This window comes from Trichomycterus rosablanca, chromosome 5, assembly GCF_030014385.1.
Source record: "Trichomycterus rosablanca isolate fTriRos1 chromosome 5, fTriRos1.hap1, whole genome shotgun sequence".
In the NCBI taxonomy this organism is placed as follows: Eukaryota; Metazoa; Chordata; class Actinopteri; order Siluriformes; family Trichomycteridae; genus Trichomycterus; species Trichomycterus rosablanca.
The window spans coordinates 45,566,139-45,583,656 of NC_085992.1; the positions used below are offsets into that span (position 1 = coordinate 45,566,139).

Below are 17,518 nucleotides of genomic sequence, written 5' to 3' on the forward strand. Positions count from 1 at the left end.
TAGGGGCTTCAAAGTTTCAGCCGTGAAGTCAAATAATAAAACAATGAGTCTGTCATACATACGTGAGTCTCTTACAGGAGGATGCAAACTCCTCACATTTGCTGTAGCACCAACTTATATCATTCATTTATGAAACGTTCATCACATATTAAACACAGAGCCTTACTGAAGAAATACAGAATACATTGTGAATAATTGATATTCTGATATACTGAAAAGCCCTCTGGAGCATGAAGAAGGGTTCGAGATGTGTGTTATGTGTCAGAAGGAGGCATCAGACTGTGTTCAGTTCTCGATATTAATAATGAATCAAAGCCTGATTAGAAATGCCCTACTTTTACAGTGTATAGCACGCGGACGAGAGGCGCCATTAGCTTGGTGCTAACTTGTGAACCAGCTCTGCTCTATTCCTGGTTACTTCACTGCACATAAAAACACATCACCCTACTCAGCAGCCTTCAGGCATAACTGAGACGTCAAAACAAACGTGGTGTGCAGTCAGTTAGTTATATCTGACCTGGCTGTAACTCAGCCCTGCGGCCGCAAGCGCCGTTAATTACTCTCTGAGCCCTGGCCATCTTCAGCCCACGTCGTTTTAATCTGCCAGGAAATTGACCTGATAACTTTATACCTCTGCGTTTATACTGCTAATTTAGCTAGTTAGAAAAACCATAACCAAAAGCTAATTTAATAAACTCTACGATGTATGTAAAAAAATCATTCAATAATAATAATGCTGCAGTATTCATAACGCTGTATGTCGGTTTAATCATGTGTTAGGTAGAGATATGAACATGCTGGTATTAAAGCAAATTCTTCACTTTAACACTAAATAAATTGTTCACTTTATTTTTGAAGAGCAGATATAAATTCTCATTTTACCTGGAGTACAGGTGTATTGAAGGCGCTCGGAGGGCGAGCTTGCTATTACACTAGTCTCACCACCTCTGTGATCCAGGTTCAAATCTCAACAGTGCTATTGATAAGTCAGGTGTCAACACAGACATGATTGGCTATGTCTGAGGATGGGGTGGTGGGGTGGAGGTGGCTTAGCCCTGTGATGGATTGTGGCCCTGTCCAGGCCCTGTTCCTGTCTTGCGCTATGTGTTTCCCAGTGGAACTAGGCTCACCGCAACCCTGATCAGGATAAAGCAGTTGCTGAACTTGAAGTAAAATGAAATCAAATTAAGTGATGAAGCTGTATTAGTTTCTCCAATATTATCTTAAATGTAAAGCTCCATCTCAATTGATACATTATGCACTTTTCCTACTTCATTAGCTATAACTGAAGAACGGACTGATAGATGGATCGATGGATATAGAGAGATGGGTGGATGAATGGATGCATATATAGAGAGAGATGGATGGGTGGTTGGATAGATGGATAATAGGTGTAAAGATGGATGGATGATGGGTGGATGGATAGATGGATGGGTGGATGGATGGATAGATAATAGGTGTAAAGATTGATGGATGGATGGGTGGATGGATGGATGGATGGGTGGATGGATGGATAGATAATAGGTGTAAAGATGGATGGATGATGGATGGATGGGTGGATGGATGGATAAATAATAGGTGTAAAGATGGATGGATGATGGATGGATGGGTGGATGGATGGATAGATAATAGGTGTAAAGATGGATGGATGGGTGGATGGATGGATAGATGGATAGGTGGATGGATGGATAGATGGATGGGTGGATGGATGGATAGATAATAGGTGTAAAGATGGATGGATGATGGATGGATGGGTGGATGGATAGATGGATGGGTGGATGGATGGATGATGGATGGATGGGTGGATGGATGGATAGATAATAGGTGTAAAGATGGATGGATGGATGGGTGGATGGATAGATGGATGGGTGGATGGATGGATGATGGATGGATGGGTGGATGGATGGATAGATAATAGGTGTAAAGATGGATGGATGATGGATGGATGGGTGGATGGATGGATGGATGGGTGGATGGATGGATAGATAATAGGTGTAAAGATGGATGGATGATGGATGGATGGGTGGATGGATAGATGGATGGGTGGATGGATGGATAGATAATAGGTGTAAAGATGGATGGATGATGGATGGATGGGTGGATGGATGGATAAATAATAGGTGTAAAGATGGATGGATGATGGATGGATGGATGGATGGGTGGATGGATGGATAGATAATAGGTGTAAAGATGGATGGATGATGGATGGATGGGTGGATGGATAGATGGATGGGTGGATGGATGGATAGATAATAGGTGTAAAGATGGATGGATGGGTGGATGGATGGATAGATAATAGGTGTAAAGATGGATGGATGGATGGATAAAGGATAACAGATGGATGGATGATGGATGGGTAGATTGATGATTAGACATATTTTTTTACTTTATGTCTTTTATTATTATTGTAGCAAAGTATGTTGTCATTTTTCTCCCAAATTCCATTTTAATTGTTCCAATTTTTGTATTTTTTGCATGTTCCCCTTTTCCTCCCAATTTAGTCATATCTATTTTCCAAATTGTAACTTCAGTGCAATGGTAGAAATTATGGCTGGCACTGATCCGATACTCGGTCCGATAGTGGCCCAAATCACTGGATCGGATATCGGAACGAAAGTGGTTAAGGTACTGGACTAGTAAACGAAAGGTTGCCGGTTCAAGCCCCGCCACCACCAAGTTGCCACTGTTGGGTCCCTGAGCAAGACCCTTAACCCTCAATTGCTCATTCTGTTCAGCTCATTGTGTAAGTCGCTTTGGACAAAAGCGTCTGCTAAATGCTGAAAATGTAAATGTAAATAACACTTAATGTAAATAACACTTAATGTAAATAACACTTAATGTAAATAAGGCCATTCAGAAATTAAAACACACTGATCTACTTAAACGTTTAGCACTTAAAAAAATCATCTACTACTGCCACATCTAAAAACACTGTTTTACGGCATGTCATCCAAAGTGTCTACAATTGGAAGATTGGATGTCAATCAAACGCGATGGACCAATTAGAATTGGCGCAGAGTTTGGTTGAGATTTTCCGTTAAAGTTCTGTCACGTTTTCATTAAAAACCAAAGAGCGAGCCGCTCAGGTGGCGCAGCAGTAAAAACACACGCTGTTCACCAGAGCTGAGATCTCGAATACATGGTATAGAATCTTGGCTCTGCCTGCCAGCTGAGGCTGAGTGGCCACATGAAGAACTATTGGCCTGTTGTTCAGATAGGGGCGGGATTAAGCCAGATGGGGACTCTCTTTCAGACTAGTGCGATGACTACCTTTGCTGGCTGGTTGGTGGCGCCTGAATGGAGATGTGAGAGGCGTGTGGTAGAGGGTGTGGCTCTCTGTACACAGCGCTGTACTACACTGCACTCATCAAGTGTAGGTGATAAGATGTTTGATTGCTGTGCACCAAAGAGCGCTTATTAAAAAACCCTGCTGGATTTTGAAGAGAACGTCTGTGGCTAAACGGGAAACGGTATAGTTATTTCATAACACTAATGGATTAATCGTTGAGGATGTGAGAGATCTCCAAGTCGGGACAATATAGATACATTTGTTTATTTTTTATTATTTAATTGTTTCATTTTTATTGTTTATAAATAATATTTTTTATTATTTATTTTATATTTATTTGTTAAATACAGATAAAGTAGCACTTTAAATTTTATTTTAAATGTTTGTACGGTGCTGATAAACAAGTTAAAAATGCAGCTAAATGTTCTGTGTGTAAAAGTGAAAATAAAAACAGCAGTTTTGTATAAGTGTGATGTTGTAGGTTCTGTATTTATTCCTTTAGAATATTTGTTTCACAGTCTGAGCATTGTTATTTAGCTAGTTTAGCCATGGTGCAGTGAGACATGTATTATCACTGCTTAGTTGTTTGAGAGGAGAAATGACGGTATCAGATTGGTATCGGCAGATACTCAATTTGCAGTATCGGTATCGGACATACAAAAGTAGTACTGAGCCAGCCCTAGTAGAAATGTTAGGCGGCTTCGACACTTGAATGTATTTAAATGTGATTTTATACTCTGATTTAGTTTCTATCAGTGTGTGATTTTTTTCTGTAAGTCAGGAGAGATCCAGTCAGTTGGGAAGTGCACTTTGATGGTGGTTATACTCTTAACAAAGACTCTTATTATAAAAAAAATTCTAAGATAAGACCCTAATTAAACATTATGGCCTTTATGCAAAGCACCATGTTCGACAGAGACCAGCACTGTTATCTCTGTAAGAACACCGTCTGCACAGTAAAGCCTGTGGTTGATAACATCATGCTTTCAGGATGTTTTTCATGTGCAGGGGCTGTAAAAATGTTTAGTGTGGAATACAATATCAATTAAGTAAAATGCAGGTCTCTTCTAAAGGAAAACTAGTCCACAAAAGACTAGTTCAGAACTTAAAACCTTATTGTGTTAGAATGGCTAAGTCAAAGCCCAGACCAGAATCCTGCTGCCTGATGTTGACCATCGGGCCCCATCCAGTCTGACAGAGCTTGAGCGGCTTTGCCCATAAGAATGACCCTAATAGCCGCTCAGGTGGCGCAGCGGTAGAGTACGCTAGCGCACCAGAGTTGGGGTTTCAAATACATCGTATCGAATCTCAGCTCTGCCTTTCCGACTGGGCTGGGCGGCAGCATGAACAACGATTGGCTGTTGTTCAGGGTTAGAGGGTAAAAAAAAGTCGGATCATAGGTCCTCATAACTGGTGCGACCGCGGCCCCTGCTGGCTGACCGATGGCGCCTGATGCAGTCTGTACTGAGGGGGCGGATGTCAGTTGAGAGGCGTCCTCAGTCAGCGGTGAAGGGTCGAATCAGTATAGAGGACGCAATCAGGGTAATTGGACACGACTAGATTAGGGGAGAAAAATTGGGGGGAAAAGTGGGAAAAAATAGAAAAAAATAAAAATAAAATAAAAAAAAAAGAATGACCATAATAAAGCATCCAAATGTGCAAAGCTGGTAGAGATGCATATCAGAAGCCTACTGAAGACTTTTCTTTATAGAAAGACTTAACTGTCATGTTCACTTTATTCCTCACCACTTGTACCACTCAATCAAACAGTAGGGGTGACTGTTACAGGGGCGAGAAGGTAATTTTGCCTATTCGGCCTCAGATTTAACCAATTTTGTGTTTAGAGACTCTAATTACCAGAAGACCTGTAAGGCCATATTTCTGTTTATTTATGCAAATGTATTTACTTTTAGAAAAATTATTGGTGTGTTAGTTGAGTCATTGTGGCTTGTGCTTGTTGTGCACTGTGCTAAAAGCACAAATAAAAGCAGAAAGTTAAGGTGAGCAAAAGGCCATGAAGACACCACCTCCTCTTGTCGCCTGAATCACTGATCGCTCATCGCCCTGTGTCGAAAAAGCAAATGCCATTACAGTACAGCGTAGTATCTACAAATTTGATCATAATTCTGATTCCTTCTCACCCGGTGTTTAACCACAAATCTGACGTGTTCCCTCTTATAATAAAATAAAGAACCTTCAATAAATTTCATCTCTATGTAGTCCATTACTGTCTGTGCAGCCAACATGACAAACTGTGTTTGTTCTCAGCTATCGCTGACGTCTATTTGTGGAAGTTTGCCACCATGACTCTGTGTTTCTCTTCCATCTCTTGTAGGAACTATTATCTAGGAACCAAAAATAAAGCGTACTGTTTCATGGAGGGGAGATAATGCGCTGACCGCTGTGCTTAATGCTCCATTCCTATTGGTTATCGGCCCATCGCTTTGCTCCTGATTTGCATAGAAGTAATCTTTGTTCGATTTTTTTGCTTTGCCGACTCATTAAAAGTGAATGACAGCCGTCACATTTTAAGGAGTGTGTTCTAAAAACGTATCTATCTTAGGGTGTGTAAAGAGTCTCAGGATGCCACAACTCTACGATCATGTGCCTCCTAAAATAACCCTGCAGTATTTCCTGACTTACCTCCGTCCTAAATTTTACCTTCCGAGCTCTTTCTGTGTGGCCCAGATGCAAAATGAGCCCACTAAACCCATTCAGCACCCAAAGCATTAAACAAAAAAGAAGAAATGTATAAAGAAATGAATTCCTCAGCACTTCAAATGCTTAGCAGATGCCTTTATCCAGAGCGACCTACAGTAGTGTGACAGTATACAGTCTGAGCAATTAAGGGTTAAGGGCTTTGCTCAAGTGCCCAACAGCAGCAACCTGGCAGTGGTGGGGCTTGAACCAGTGACCTTTTGATTACCAGTCCAGTACCTTAACCGCTAGGCTACAACTGCCCTGCTACAACTGATCAGTGACTGTTATTGCTATTGTTTTGGTGATAAAGCAGCTCAGCTGTTAAAAGGAAAGATGCTTCAAACTTCCTCTCATCCTTTTTTCTGCAGCAGCCAACCAGAAAGAGGCGCTGAAGAGTGGGTTCAGTGTGAAGGAGGAGCCTGAGGCGGAGGAGGCGTTAAGCCCGACCAGGTGCCAGTCGTTCAGCCTGGGCTATGATGCCCCTAGGGTGCCCAGCAGGCCTCGCCAAGAGGGCAGCATCCTCAGCCACGACATCAACATGAAGGTGGCATCCGAGCTGCTCATGAAACTCTCAGGTAAGGCATGAAGGGATGCTTCTATGTGTGTTTAGTGTGGATTGGGAGGCTTTGCGTGTAAAATGTTTTGTACCTGTTTTCAACAGTCAAATCCTTTGTGACTTTAGCAGCTGCAAAGAAATGAATGCTGTATTAATGCTTTTCTTAGCTTCTTGTAATCTGAGTTGTTCCTACAAGCAGATTTGGCATCTGATAAATCATCTTCATAGCTTCCACAGGAAAATGCTACACATACACGAAAAGAATCTTAATCTATTAGTTTATTAATTTATCATAACTGTTTGTGTTCTCATTGCACTATAAAATAGTTTCACTTTCCAAGCTGAAATTCTGTCATATTTATGTCCTGCTATGTGCAAAAAGTGAAAGCACTGAATGACTTCTGTTCTGCTTGAGACATGTACTAATTTAATCTAAGTTTATTGACCTGATATTTTTGCCATTCTAACTGAGGGGTCATATTTCTATTTCATGTTATGCTAGAATAGAATATAATAGAGTAGAATACTTTTATTTGTCATTTATACATATACACGTGTACAGTTCAGTGGAATTCTTTCTTTGCATATCCCAGCTTGTTTGGAAGCTGGGGTCAGAGCACAGGGTCAGCCATTGTAAGGCGCCTCTGGAGCTGAGAGGATTAAGGGCCTTGCTCAAGGGCCCAACAGTGGCTGCATGGCAGGGCTGGGATTCAAACTCTCAACCTTTCAATCGATAGCTCAAAGCTCTACCCACCTCCGGCTGGGCTGGGTGGCTACATGAACAACGATTGGCTGTTGCCCACAGGGTGGGAAGAACCAGACCAGGGTTTCTCACAACCGGTGCAATAACGACCTCTGCTGGCTGATTGATGGCGCCTGCGCAGAGTTGGGGAATAATGTGTTGATCCGGGTGTGGCTCTCCGTGCACAAGGTGATTCCCATTTGAACTCGTCTTGTGCAGTTAGTACTGCACACGTGTCGGATGGGGCATGTGTCAGTTGCGAAGCCCCTCAGTCAGCAGTGGAGGGTTGTATCGGTGGCGGTGAAGCGTAACGCAATCAGGGTAACTGGATACGACTAGATTAGGGAAGAAAATTGGGGGAAAAAACTTGGAGAAAGAGAGAAAGAAAAAGCTCCACTAGGTTACCACTGTCCTAATTACTGTTGTTAGGGGAAGGGGGTGTGGGTTTTGTGGCAGAGAATTTTTTTTTTTTTTGTAGAGTATACTGATACACTGATACTTTCTTATCTGATTTCTAGTCTGATACCCAATTCTCATGTAGTTGTCAATCCCAAATACCAAGATCATCTATATCTAGTATGGATTCTTCATATTTGCCTTTAAATCTTAACACTTATACAGTTTTTTTAATATAATTCATTGTAGAACATAAATAATGTTTTGTGTCACAAAGAAATAATTGTCATTCACTTCTTGAAAAATTTCACTTTAAATAAAAACTACTTGGCCAGATTGTTATTTCACTTAATCTTGACGGGGACAGGCACAACAGCGCAGTGGGTAGCTCTTCTCCTCACTGCGAGAAAAGCCTGGGTTTGATTCCCTGGCTAGGTGACAAGGGTCCTTTATGTGTGGAGTTTGCATGTTTTCCCTGTGTTAGTCCAAAGACATGCAGTCAGGTTAATTGAAGATATAAAACACTGCACTTGATGTGAGTGTGTGTTTGCCCTGTGATGGACTGGCGACCCGTCTGGGGTGTTTTCCAACTTCCACCCAATGAATCGGACCCACTGTAACCATGACGAGGATAAAACTGGTAAAACAGAGATGAATAAATGACCAATGTTGACGGTTTGGCGGAACGGTTTGGGAGAAAGCCCAGTCTTACCTCCTACTTACCTGTTGGACACCCAGCCAGGTGCACTGGTTGCTGCACCACCTGAGCTGTTTATTCACCACTTACTGCCACCACTAATGGTTAAGATACTGCTCAGCAATCTGCTAAATCAGTAGTTTATAGGGGAAAAGTTGGCTACGCTTGCTAACAGCAACATGCCCAAGGCTAATGCCCAACAAACATTAGATGTATGTAGGCCAAGTCTGGCTATCCAACTTTATTTTATACTTTATTTTTACAGTAAATCATACTTCTACATAGCAAGGATCCAGGATTTGATCCTCAGTGGTTCTATAAGCCAGTCAGACACCTACATACTGACATGATTGGCTGTGTCTGGTGGAAAAAAGGGCAATGGATTGGCCCTGTCTGAGGTCTTTACTGCATTGCCTCAGTGATTCTAGGGAAACCAAACCCACCGTGACCATCTTCAGCTAAAATCTCCCACTTGTTTTCTAATCCTACCCTCTTGTTAAAGCAGTACAGTCAGCATGTTCCTTCTGTGACCAGGCCTTTGGAAAAATACATTTAAAAATAATAATTAATTCTCTCCTTTTTCTAGTTCTTCTTTTCTCTCACCCCACTGTCCTTTATTTTTTACGCCCCTCCATCACTCACTCCTGCATTTTAGGCAGAAACCGAAGGGTCCATTTTTTGTGGTGTGCGGTCAATATGCTTTTCATGCCTGGCACTAGTAGTTCTGTGCCAAAACAAACCCATCGATTGCTCTATTGGGGCCATCAGCCCAATCTTTACGTGAACTTTAGAAGATGGGTGAGTGCAGTTCGACACTAAGAGCATCTCTCTCTCACTAAACATCTGTCCATTACACAGACGCTAACCTGATCCCTGTCTCCACTGAGCTATAGAAATAAAACACACAGGCGGGTAAAAATGAAAAAAAACAAAGCAAAGAAATCAGTGAAATAACATAATGAGTGAAGTGCGGTCAGCCTGGTGTTCTGTGTCATATAGTGAACATCTTACACTCTCAGAAACAGGGGAGTAACATGGTACCTCCAATTTTTTACCGTTAGTATGTATGTTTTTACATGGGAACTAGCTAAAAGTTTATGGATACTCATGCTAATTATTAGGTTTACGTGTATTAGCCACACTTATTGCCAACAGGGATATAAAATCAATTATATGAAATGATATGCTTCTAATTTTGAGGCAAAAGTTTAAGAAAGGCCCTTTCCTGTTCAATCACGACTGTGTCTCATGGTGAACAGCGAGGTCTGTAATGGCATCATTGGACAAGCTAGGTGTGGAGAAACTCCAGTGTAGTTGCACAAAGCCCTGGCATCATTCATCCCTACTGAACTTCTTTGGGATGAATTGGAACTTAGATTGTTAGCCAGGCCTTCTTGTCCAGTGTTTTATGACATGCATGGTGTATACCAAGAGAACAGTGCAGGTCTGAGATTTCTATTATACAGAAAGACTTGTAGAAGCACTCTGTATGCCCTCTTACCATGGAGGTTGTTTGGTGCCATGCCAGTTGGTGAGGTGCCGGTTTTGTATTGCCGTCCTGGCTTTTTCTGGGTTTCTTTTATTTGCTTTCCTTTCTGAAAACTGTGTTGATCAGCTCTCTATACTGTAACAACCAGTTTGCTTTCTGCACTATCCCTTTCCTATCCATGTTCTCCGCTGCAGGCTGCGGATGTTTCTGTTTTACTCCATCACGTCTCTCGGCTGGCGCACGTTGTTTCAACTAAATCCGCAAACTTGCTGTAAATGATCAGCATTCAGAGCTGTTTTCTCATGGTTTAAGAGCAGCACCGCTGTAAAACACTGTGTGTAGAAATTGCAGGACCTTACATCATCTCCTGATGCCCTGTGGGGGCCCTGTGGGGTCTTTGGTCAGAAGGTGATCCGATCTCTCATGCTTCTCCATCCTGCCAATCAGGATGTGCTTCATTCTAAACTTCTCCAGCCTGCCAGCAGCCTCCTCCCTCTCTTATCTAATCACGTAACCAAACGATGAGAAAATTAGTGTTGCTTTTTTCCTGCTGTGACCTGAGCTTCCATCGAAGAGCTTTTTTAAAGGTGACCTGATTAGGCTCAGCTCCACCTGGACCTCATTAGTCCATACATAAGTCCAACTGACCTTTTACTTGATTGGCAAGTAGCAATATTTAACCGCACAAGCTGGATTTGCAGCTCACAGTGCTTCAAACTAATTTAATAGAGCGGTACACATCATGTAAAGAGCTGATTTCATGCAGAAATGTCTTACTATATTTTTTTATAAAGGTGTATATTATATTCCCAATGTGAGATCCACCTAACATTCACAGTGAGAGGAAACACATTCAGCCCTTTTTTGTTTTTAATTAATGTAATTTCAGTGCAATTATCCACTTCAAATCAACAACCGGTATGTTAACTGATAACCATCATCGAATTCTTTGTTGTTTCAATAATACTGTTGGTTAAAAATGTCATTTAAATTCATTTTCATCAGCTGACACTTGATTTTAGTTGAGAACGCAGATACAGGTCTCTACACACTAAAGCGAAAGAGTGAGAGTGCCGAATTAAGACTCACCCTCACCCACCCTCAGTGTGAATGTGCCAGTTCTGCTTACAGCTGTACAGAATGTGAGTCGCAGCTCTAATCCAAACAATCAAGAACTTTTTATTGGCTCCCAGGTGGTGCAGCGGGATATTCCACTAGCACACCAGAGCTGAGAGTTTGAACTTCCTGATTCCCCGACTGGGCGCCCTCTAGCGGGCTCAATTGGCAGTGCCTGCAACAGACAATATTGGCCATCAAGTCTGCTGGGACAAATAAATCGGCAGGGTCTTCAAATGCTGTGCAAGTACCCTGTCTAATATACAGTAGACCCTTGAGTGACGAACGATTTAGCATACGAACATTTCGGGTTACGAACGATCTTTTTCAACTTAACGTACGAACAAATTTCGGATTATGAACCAAAATTCGCGAAACACATGACATCACGAACAAGTTGACTCCGAGCGTCTCTCGCTCTATATATACAGTGAGTGAACATTCGGACAGCGGACGCTGTTTTTTCTGTGTTTTCTTTATATTTTGTAAAATTCTATATTAAAATGTCCCCAAAGAATGTGCAGAGAAAGCGCAATGTTGAGAAAATGAACAAATCTATTACATTTGTTGTGTTGTATAATTACTCCTGTCAGTAGGTGTCACTGTGTATCAGACAGAGGGGACAGTGAGTGAGAGAGGAAGTTATTCTTTCGTGCAATTGCACCTACAAAATACAACACTATTGAAATAAAGAAGGAAATAATAGAGGAATATGAGAGTTATTGTTGTTTCTGGTAGATACATTTTATATAAAAAGAAGGAAATGTATTATGGTGTATGGTACAGCACACGTACTGTACTGAAATGTGATGTGTGTTTATGTACAGTACAGTACTACTGTGTATTGTTGTTTATTATTGTATATTACAGGAATATCTATTCTATAATTTAAGATTTAATGGAAAATATACTTGTATTTATAACAAAAAAGACCATTTAAGACATTAGAAAGGTTAGGTAAGGGGGGGTTTGGGAGGTCTGGCACGGATTAATTCTGTTTACATTATTTCTTATGGGAAAAATAGGTTTAACTAACGAACATTTTGACTTAAGAACAGCCCTTCAGAACCAATTAAATTTGTAAGTCAAGGGTCTACTGTACAATAAAGTGGTACACATGGCTTGTGTCTGCATGTTATAGAACGCCTTTATTTGTCATATATACATATACAGGTGTACAGTACAATGAAATTGCATATCCCAGCTTGTTTGGAAGCTGGGGTCAGAGCTCAGGGTCAGCCATTGTACAGCGCCTTGCTCAAGGGCCCAACAGTGGCTGCATGGCAGAGCTGGGATTCAATCTCTCAACCTTTCAGTTGATAGCCCAAATCTCTACCCACTAGGCTACCACCGTCCTAGTTAGACATTAAACTGTGTGTAATGTTAGTTTGTTTTTAAAAAAATAATGTGGATATTTTGCACATCATTGTTTATCATCTTATACTAATCACACTATATGTGTGTTGTATGTTGTTAGGCAAATTGGGAATTCTTTCCATTACCAAATTTGAATTGATAGTCACCTCCGTTACTCTTTTAGTAAATTCAGATTGGGAATTCCTTCTGTTACTAAATCTGATTTAAGAGCCAAACTGGTTCAAGGTTCACTTCCTGTAATAATTTTGATTCTCGATTCTGTATAAACTGAGTCATATAGACTGCAGTGTTATTTCTGGTGATCGTAGCTCTTACCAGTGGTAAATCGAGCATTTCAGCCCCGTGTCTATGGCTGTTGCCCAAACCACAGTTAGGTTTGAATGTATTTGTTTTGGTGGGCTCTTTTCCACCCATGTGGATCCTGTTATTGTTATTATTACTATTATTATTATTAAATGCCACTGTGCAAGAATACAAGTTCTCTTGGTGTTCTTTTAAAACCAGACAGTTATAGATCATAAATTGGAGCCGTAGAGGTTTCGTCAGGTGACTCCCACTGTCAGTCTGTATTACAGCTGATGTTTTACAGTTAGAATTGTTAGAGATTGTTCAGAAATGATGTTGATCATGCAGGTCAGTAATTACAGGTCAGTACAATCATCCAGTCCCGTCTCAGTCTGTGAAACGTGTGGAGTAAACAGCAGTTGATCTTTCTGCCACAAAATTGTCATGAAATTAGTTTTAGTTCTCGATTGAGCCGGTGAGTACAGGACATAGAGGGAGAGGAGTGAGAGTCCATTATAGAGCCTGGCGGAGAGTAATTTAGTGTGTGTGTGTGTGTGTGTGTGTGTGTCTGCAACAGCAAATGTGTACGTACATGCTTGTGGCAGGGAGTAGTAGCCAGGGGTTAAGGTACTGGACTAATAATCAGAAGGTTGCCAGTTTAGGCCCCACCACTGCCACAGTGCCATTCTTGGGCCCCTGAGTAAGGCCCTAAACCCTCATTATTCAGTATTTGACAACAATTGCATTGAATAAACAAATCCGTGTGTGTGTGTGTGTTTGACAGGTCCTGCTGCTATACTCTTGTTCTCTCAGTGTCTGTGTTGTGACATGTTTGCAGCCAAACTGCCTGACTCCAGTTTACCATCACTGTGTGTGTTTGTGTGTGTGTGTGTGTGTGTGTTAGTCGCTGTGTTGTGCTATGACCTAGCTCCTGCTACCTTTTTACATTTGTTCAGCTGAACCACCTGACCACAAGTCACAATTAGTGTGTGTTTGTGTGTATATGTTTGCCTGTTTGTTAGGCAGAGCTGGGATTCGAACTTCCAACCTTTCGGTTGATAGCTCCACCCACTAGGCTACCACTAGGTCCCCACTATCTGTTGGTGTGTTTGGTCCATTTTTTGGAGTGGGTGTGTGTTTCTGTGTGTGCATGTTTATGTTAGTGTGTGTGTATGTTTATGTGAGTGTGTGAACATGTTTATGTGAGTGTGTGTGTGTGTGTGTTAGTCCTGCGCTGTGCTATGACCTAGCTCCTGCTACTCTGAACCACTGTACATTTGTGCAGCCAAGCCACTGGCCCCAAGTCACAATCAGTGTGTGTGTGTTTGTGTGTGTGTGTGTGTGTGTGTGTTTGCCTGTCTGTTGGTGTGTTTGGTCAATTTTTTGCAGTGTGTGTGTGTGTGTTTGTGTGAGTAATTGTGTGTATGTGTGTGTGTTTGTTTCTGTGTGTGTATGTTTGTGTGAGTGATTGTGTGTGTATGTGTGTGTTTGTGTGTGTTTGTGTGTGTTTGTCTTAGTGCTATGACCTAGCTCCTGCTATCATAAACCGCTTTACATTTGTACATCCAAGCCACTGGCCCTGAGTCACATTCAGAGTGTGTGTGTGTGTGTGTGTGTATGTATGACCAGAATGTGAGAAATCATAAGTGTGAAAGCGTGGACTGGAGTAAGTATCAGACTGAGTGAGAGAATCCAATCTGATTGGTTGATCTGATGTGTTGAAACTCGTGGTCGGTGTGTCAGTAGTTCACACACACACACACACACACACACACACACACACACACACACACACAAAACAGCAGCGGTTTTTCCAGCTCAGATTAAATCATCATGTCCAGCAGCGTTGAACTCTATAGACACTACAACACACACACACACACACACACACACTGTTTCTTTTCCACCCAGTCGCCCTATCATGAAACAAACACAGTCTGGGTTAGCACGTGCTTCCACTAAGATATTTGCCAGCCGTGTCACAGAGCAGCTGACAGGGTGCAAGCTCACCTGCTCAACCAACACACTCTAGTACTCAGTGTGAATCTGATTAATAGGTGAACATAAATGCTTTCATAATGTGAGTCATGTGTGGTGTCGGGCCTTTTATTTTCATTTTTGTGTTTCGGCTGGGTCAAAAATCAGACCGGATGACTCACTATTATGTGGGTACAGGGTATGATTTTTACTTTCACAAAAACGCATCTCAGACCGGCCTTTCATTCTGTATCAGAACAATAAAAGGTTTAAACCAACCATTAAGGAAGATTGCAGGTAGTAAACAGCTCTCACACATTACAAACACTTGTTGAAAAGCTAAATGTAACCGGTGGATGTAGATGCCGCTGCCACCAATAAACAAAGGAACTCTGCATTGTTTTTTCATTGGTTTTATTCTGATAACAGAAATAATACAGCCTTTAGTATTGGTTAGCGAGCCGCTGCTTCGTCTCTACTCTCCTCACCTCCTCCTCATACAAGACAAAAATCAAAAGGCCCACGAAAGCAGGGCTTACAGTGAAGATAACAATGTAAGGCATGAAAATTACAAAAACTACAGCTTATTACCGATAACAATAACTTGGATTTGTTTGCAGAATAGACGGGCGCATACAGCAGTGACGTCACTCTACTGCACATCGCTTCATTAATATAACCGTTAACATGACCATAATACAGTGGTGTCCAAACTTTTTTCAAGGAGGGCCAGATTTGATAATGTGAAAGTGCCCGAGGGCCAACAGTCCCTGATGACATTATTTTAAACATAAAATATGCATATAATAAGCTGTTATTTAATAATTATTTTCACACAGTGAACAACAACCAAATATAAGCATTCAGGTGCCAAACATGGTTTGGGTTTAAACTATAACAATGCATGGCTACCTTTGGAGTATTTTCTGTCATACATAACCATAAGACCAAAGAGAAAAAAGACGTTCATATTGAACAAACCTTGACACTGTGATTAAGTTATCTGGCTAACATAGAAATCATGCTTTTCTAATATTATGCATCAATAAGGCATCAAAACACAGATATGATTATTTCATAGATCTATTAAGAAAACCTTTTAATACTGTAATGTGCAGAAACAAGACTGGGAAATACTGCTCTAAATTTGCATTTAAAAACCTATAAATACCTGAAACAGTCCAGGTTCCAGACAATATCTTTCAATAAAGTTCAATTGTGTTAATTAATACAGTCCATGTAAACGCTTAGTCCATATAAATATCAACTACTAATGTGTTTTTAAAAAACTACAAACATCACAAATATAAATCATGTTTACATCCATATGATTGAATAATCTGAATAAACTGTAGAGATGAAACATCACGCAGCAAACAAGTTTCACTTCTTTCTCAAACAGTACTGGAGGGGAAGGAGGAGGAGATATGCGGTTTGATTGACAGGTCTTGCAGCCAATGGAGATACTCGTTAAAGAGATTGCATGATTTCATTTATCTTTTTATTGGTCATTTTGATATTCGCTGCTATGGACAGACAGAGATTTATACCCACAATCAACACATGTAAAAAAGTGAAAACCGCTAAAAGTGTTTTTAATCAGACAGCGATGACATTTTTTTTTTCTGTTTGACTGTGCTGACGGTCCACAAGTAATGCAATTTAAGACAGAAGACGCGGGCCGACATGCCTGCCATAATATATATCAAGGCAAGGCAAGTTTATTTGTATAGCACCTTTCATACACAGTGGCAATTCAAAGTGCTTTACATAAGGAAAAAAAAATTAATTAAAAGCATTAAAACATTCCTGAGATCTAAAACCTCAGAAAGACTTCTTGCAAACATTTAGTTACAATTAAGAACATGAAATTCAAACAAGAGAGATAAAAAAAATTAAGGACATGAAAAATTAAAAGAAATTATTGTAAAGTATAACCTAAAATTTAGGGAAATTAAAACAAGAGAGATAAAAAATTAAGAACATGAAAACTAAAAGAAAATATAGTAAAATATACACTACAATTTAGAAGAGCATGAAAAACTAAAAGAAATATGGTAAAATGAGGGTAATGGCAAAAATTTCGAGCTCAATCATAGGCACAAGAAAAAAGAAATGTTTTTAACCTGGATTTAAAGATTTCTACATTTGAGGAACATCTAATATCTCCTGGCAGTCTGTTCCAGTTATATGCAGCCCAACAGCTAAATGCTGTAAATATCAGGCTTTAACAACTTTATACATAAAATTATGCATACCAGATAACAGAAATAATACAGCCTTTAGTATTGGTTAGCGAGGCCCTGCTTCGTCTCTACTCTCCTCACCTCCTCATATAAAAAGAATATAAAAGGAAAAGCTCAGCTGACAGGTATACTGCGTGGACCATGCTGTTTAATGCTAGCAACATGTGCAGAAGTATAATTTACTCTAAAACTGACCATTAGCAAAATATAATACAGCACAATTGCTGATAATGAACCCAGGAACATATATATATAATATATATATAAACCTGGTGAGCTTTTTATGAACTACAAATGTACAATTAATACAGATTAGATATGAGGCATATTCTGATACCTACCTCCTCATACAAGACAAAAATCTAAAGGAAGGAGGCTGGGGAAGGGGAGGAGACATTAAGAGAGGAAAAATGGGAACGGGACGTCCCAATGTAAACTGCCCAGCACCAATACCGGTTATATTAAAGAGAAGAATTTTGTGTAGTTATAACATTAAAGCATATATACATTTTTAACTCTGTTACATAAACATGTTGTGGAGTTCAAAAGCCATGAGCCAAAAACAGTCCTGCATTTTCCCTAAACTGATTATAACAGCTGTGGAACTGCACTGTCTATAGTACAGTGGTACCTTGAAACTCAACGTCA

At 40.5% G+C, this 17,518-nt stretch overlaps 1 protein-coding gene across 2 annotated transcripts in view; it reads left to right on the forward strand.

The window, feature by feature from the left end:
• The window catches only part of znf827 (zinc finger protein 827), a 171,765-nt gene that overhangs the window by 91,988 nt on the left and 62,259 nt on the right, over positions 1 to 17,518 (forward strand). For both annotated transcript variants that reach the window (XM_062995273.1, XM_062995272.1), the window contains exon 5: positions 6,358 to 6,564. In XM_062995273.1, coding sequence (XP_062851343.1) covers positions 6,358 to 6,564 — 207 coding nt within the window. The remainder of the gene's footprint in view (positions 1 to 6,357; positions 6,565 to 17,518) is intronic.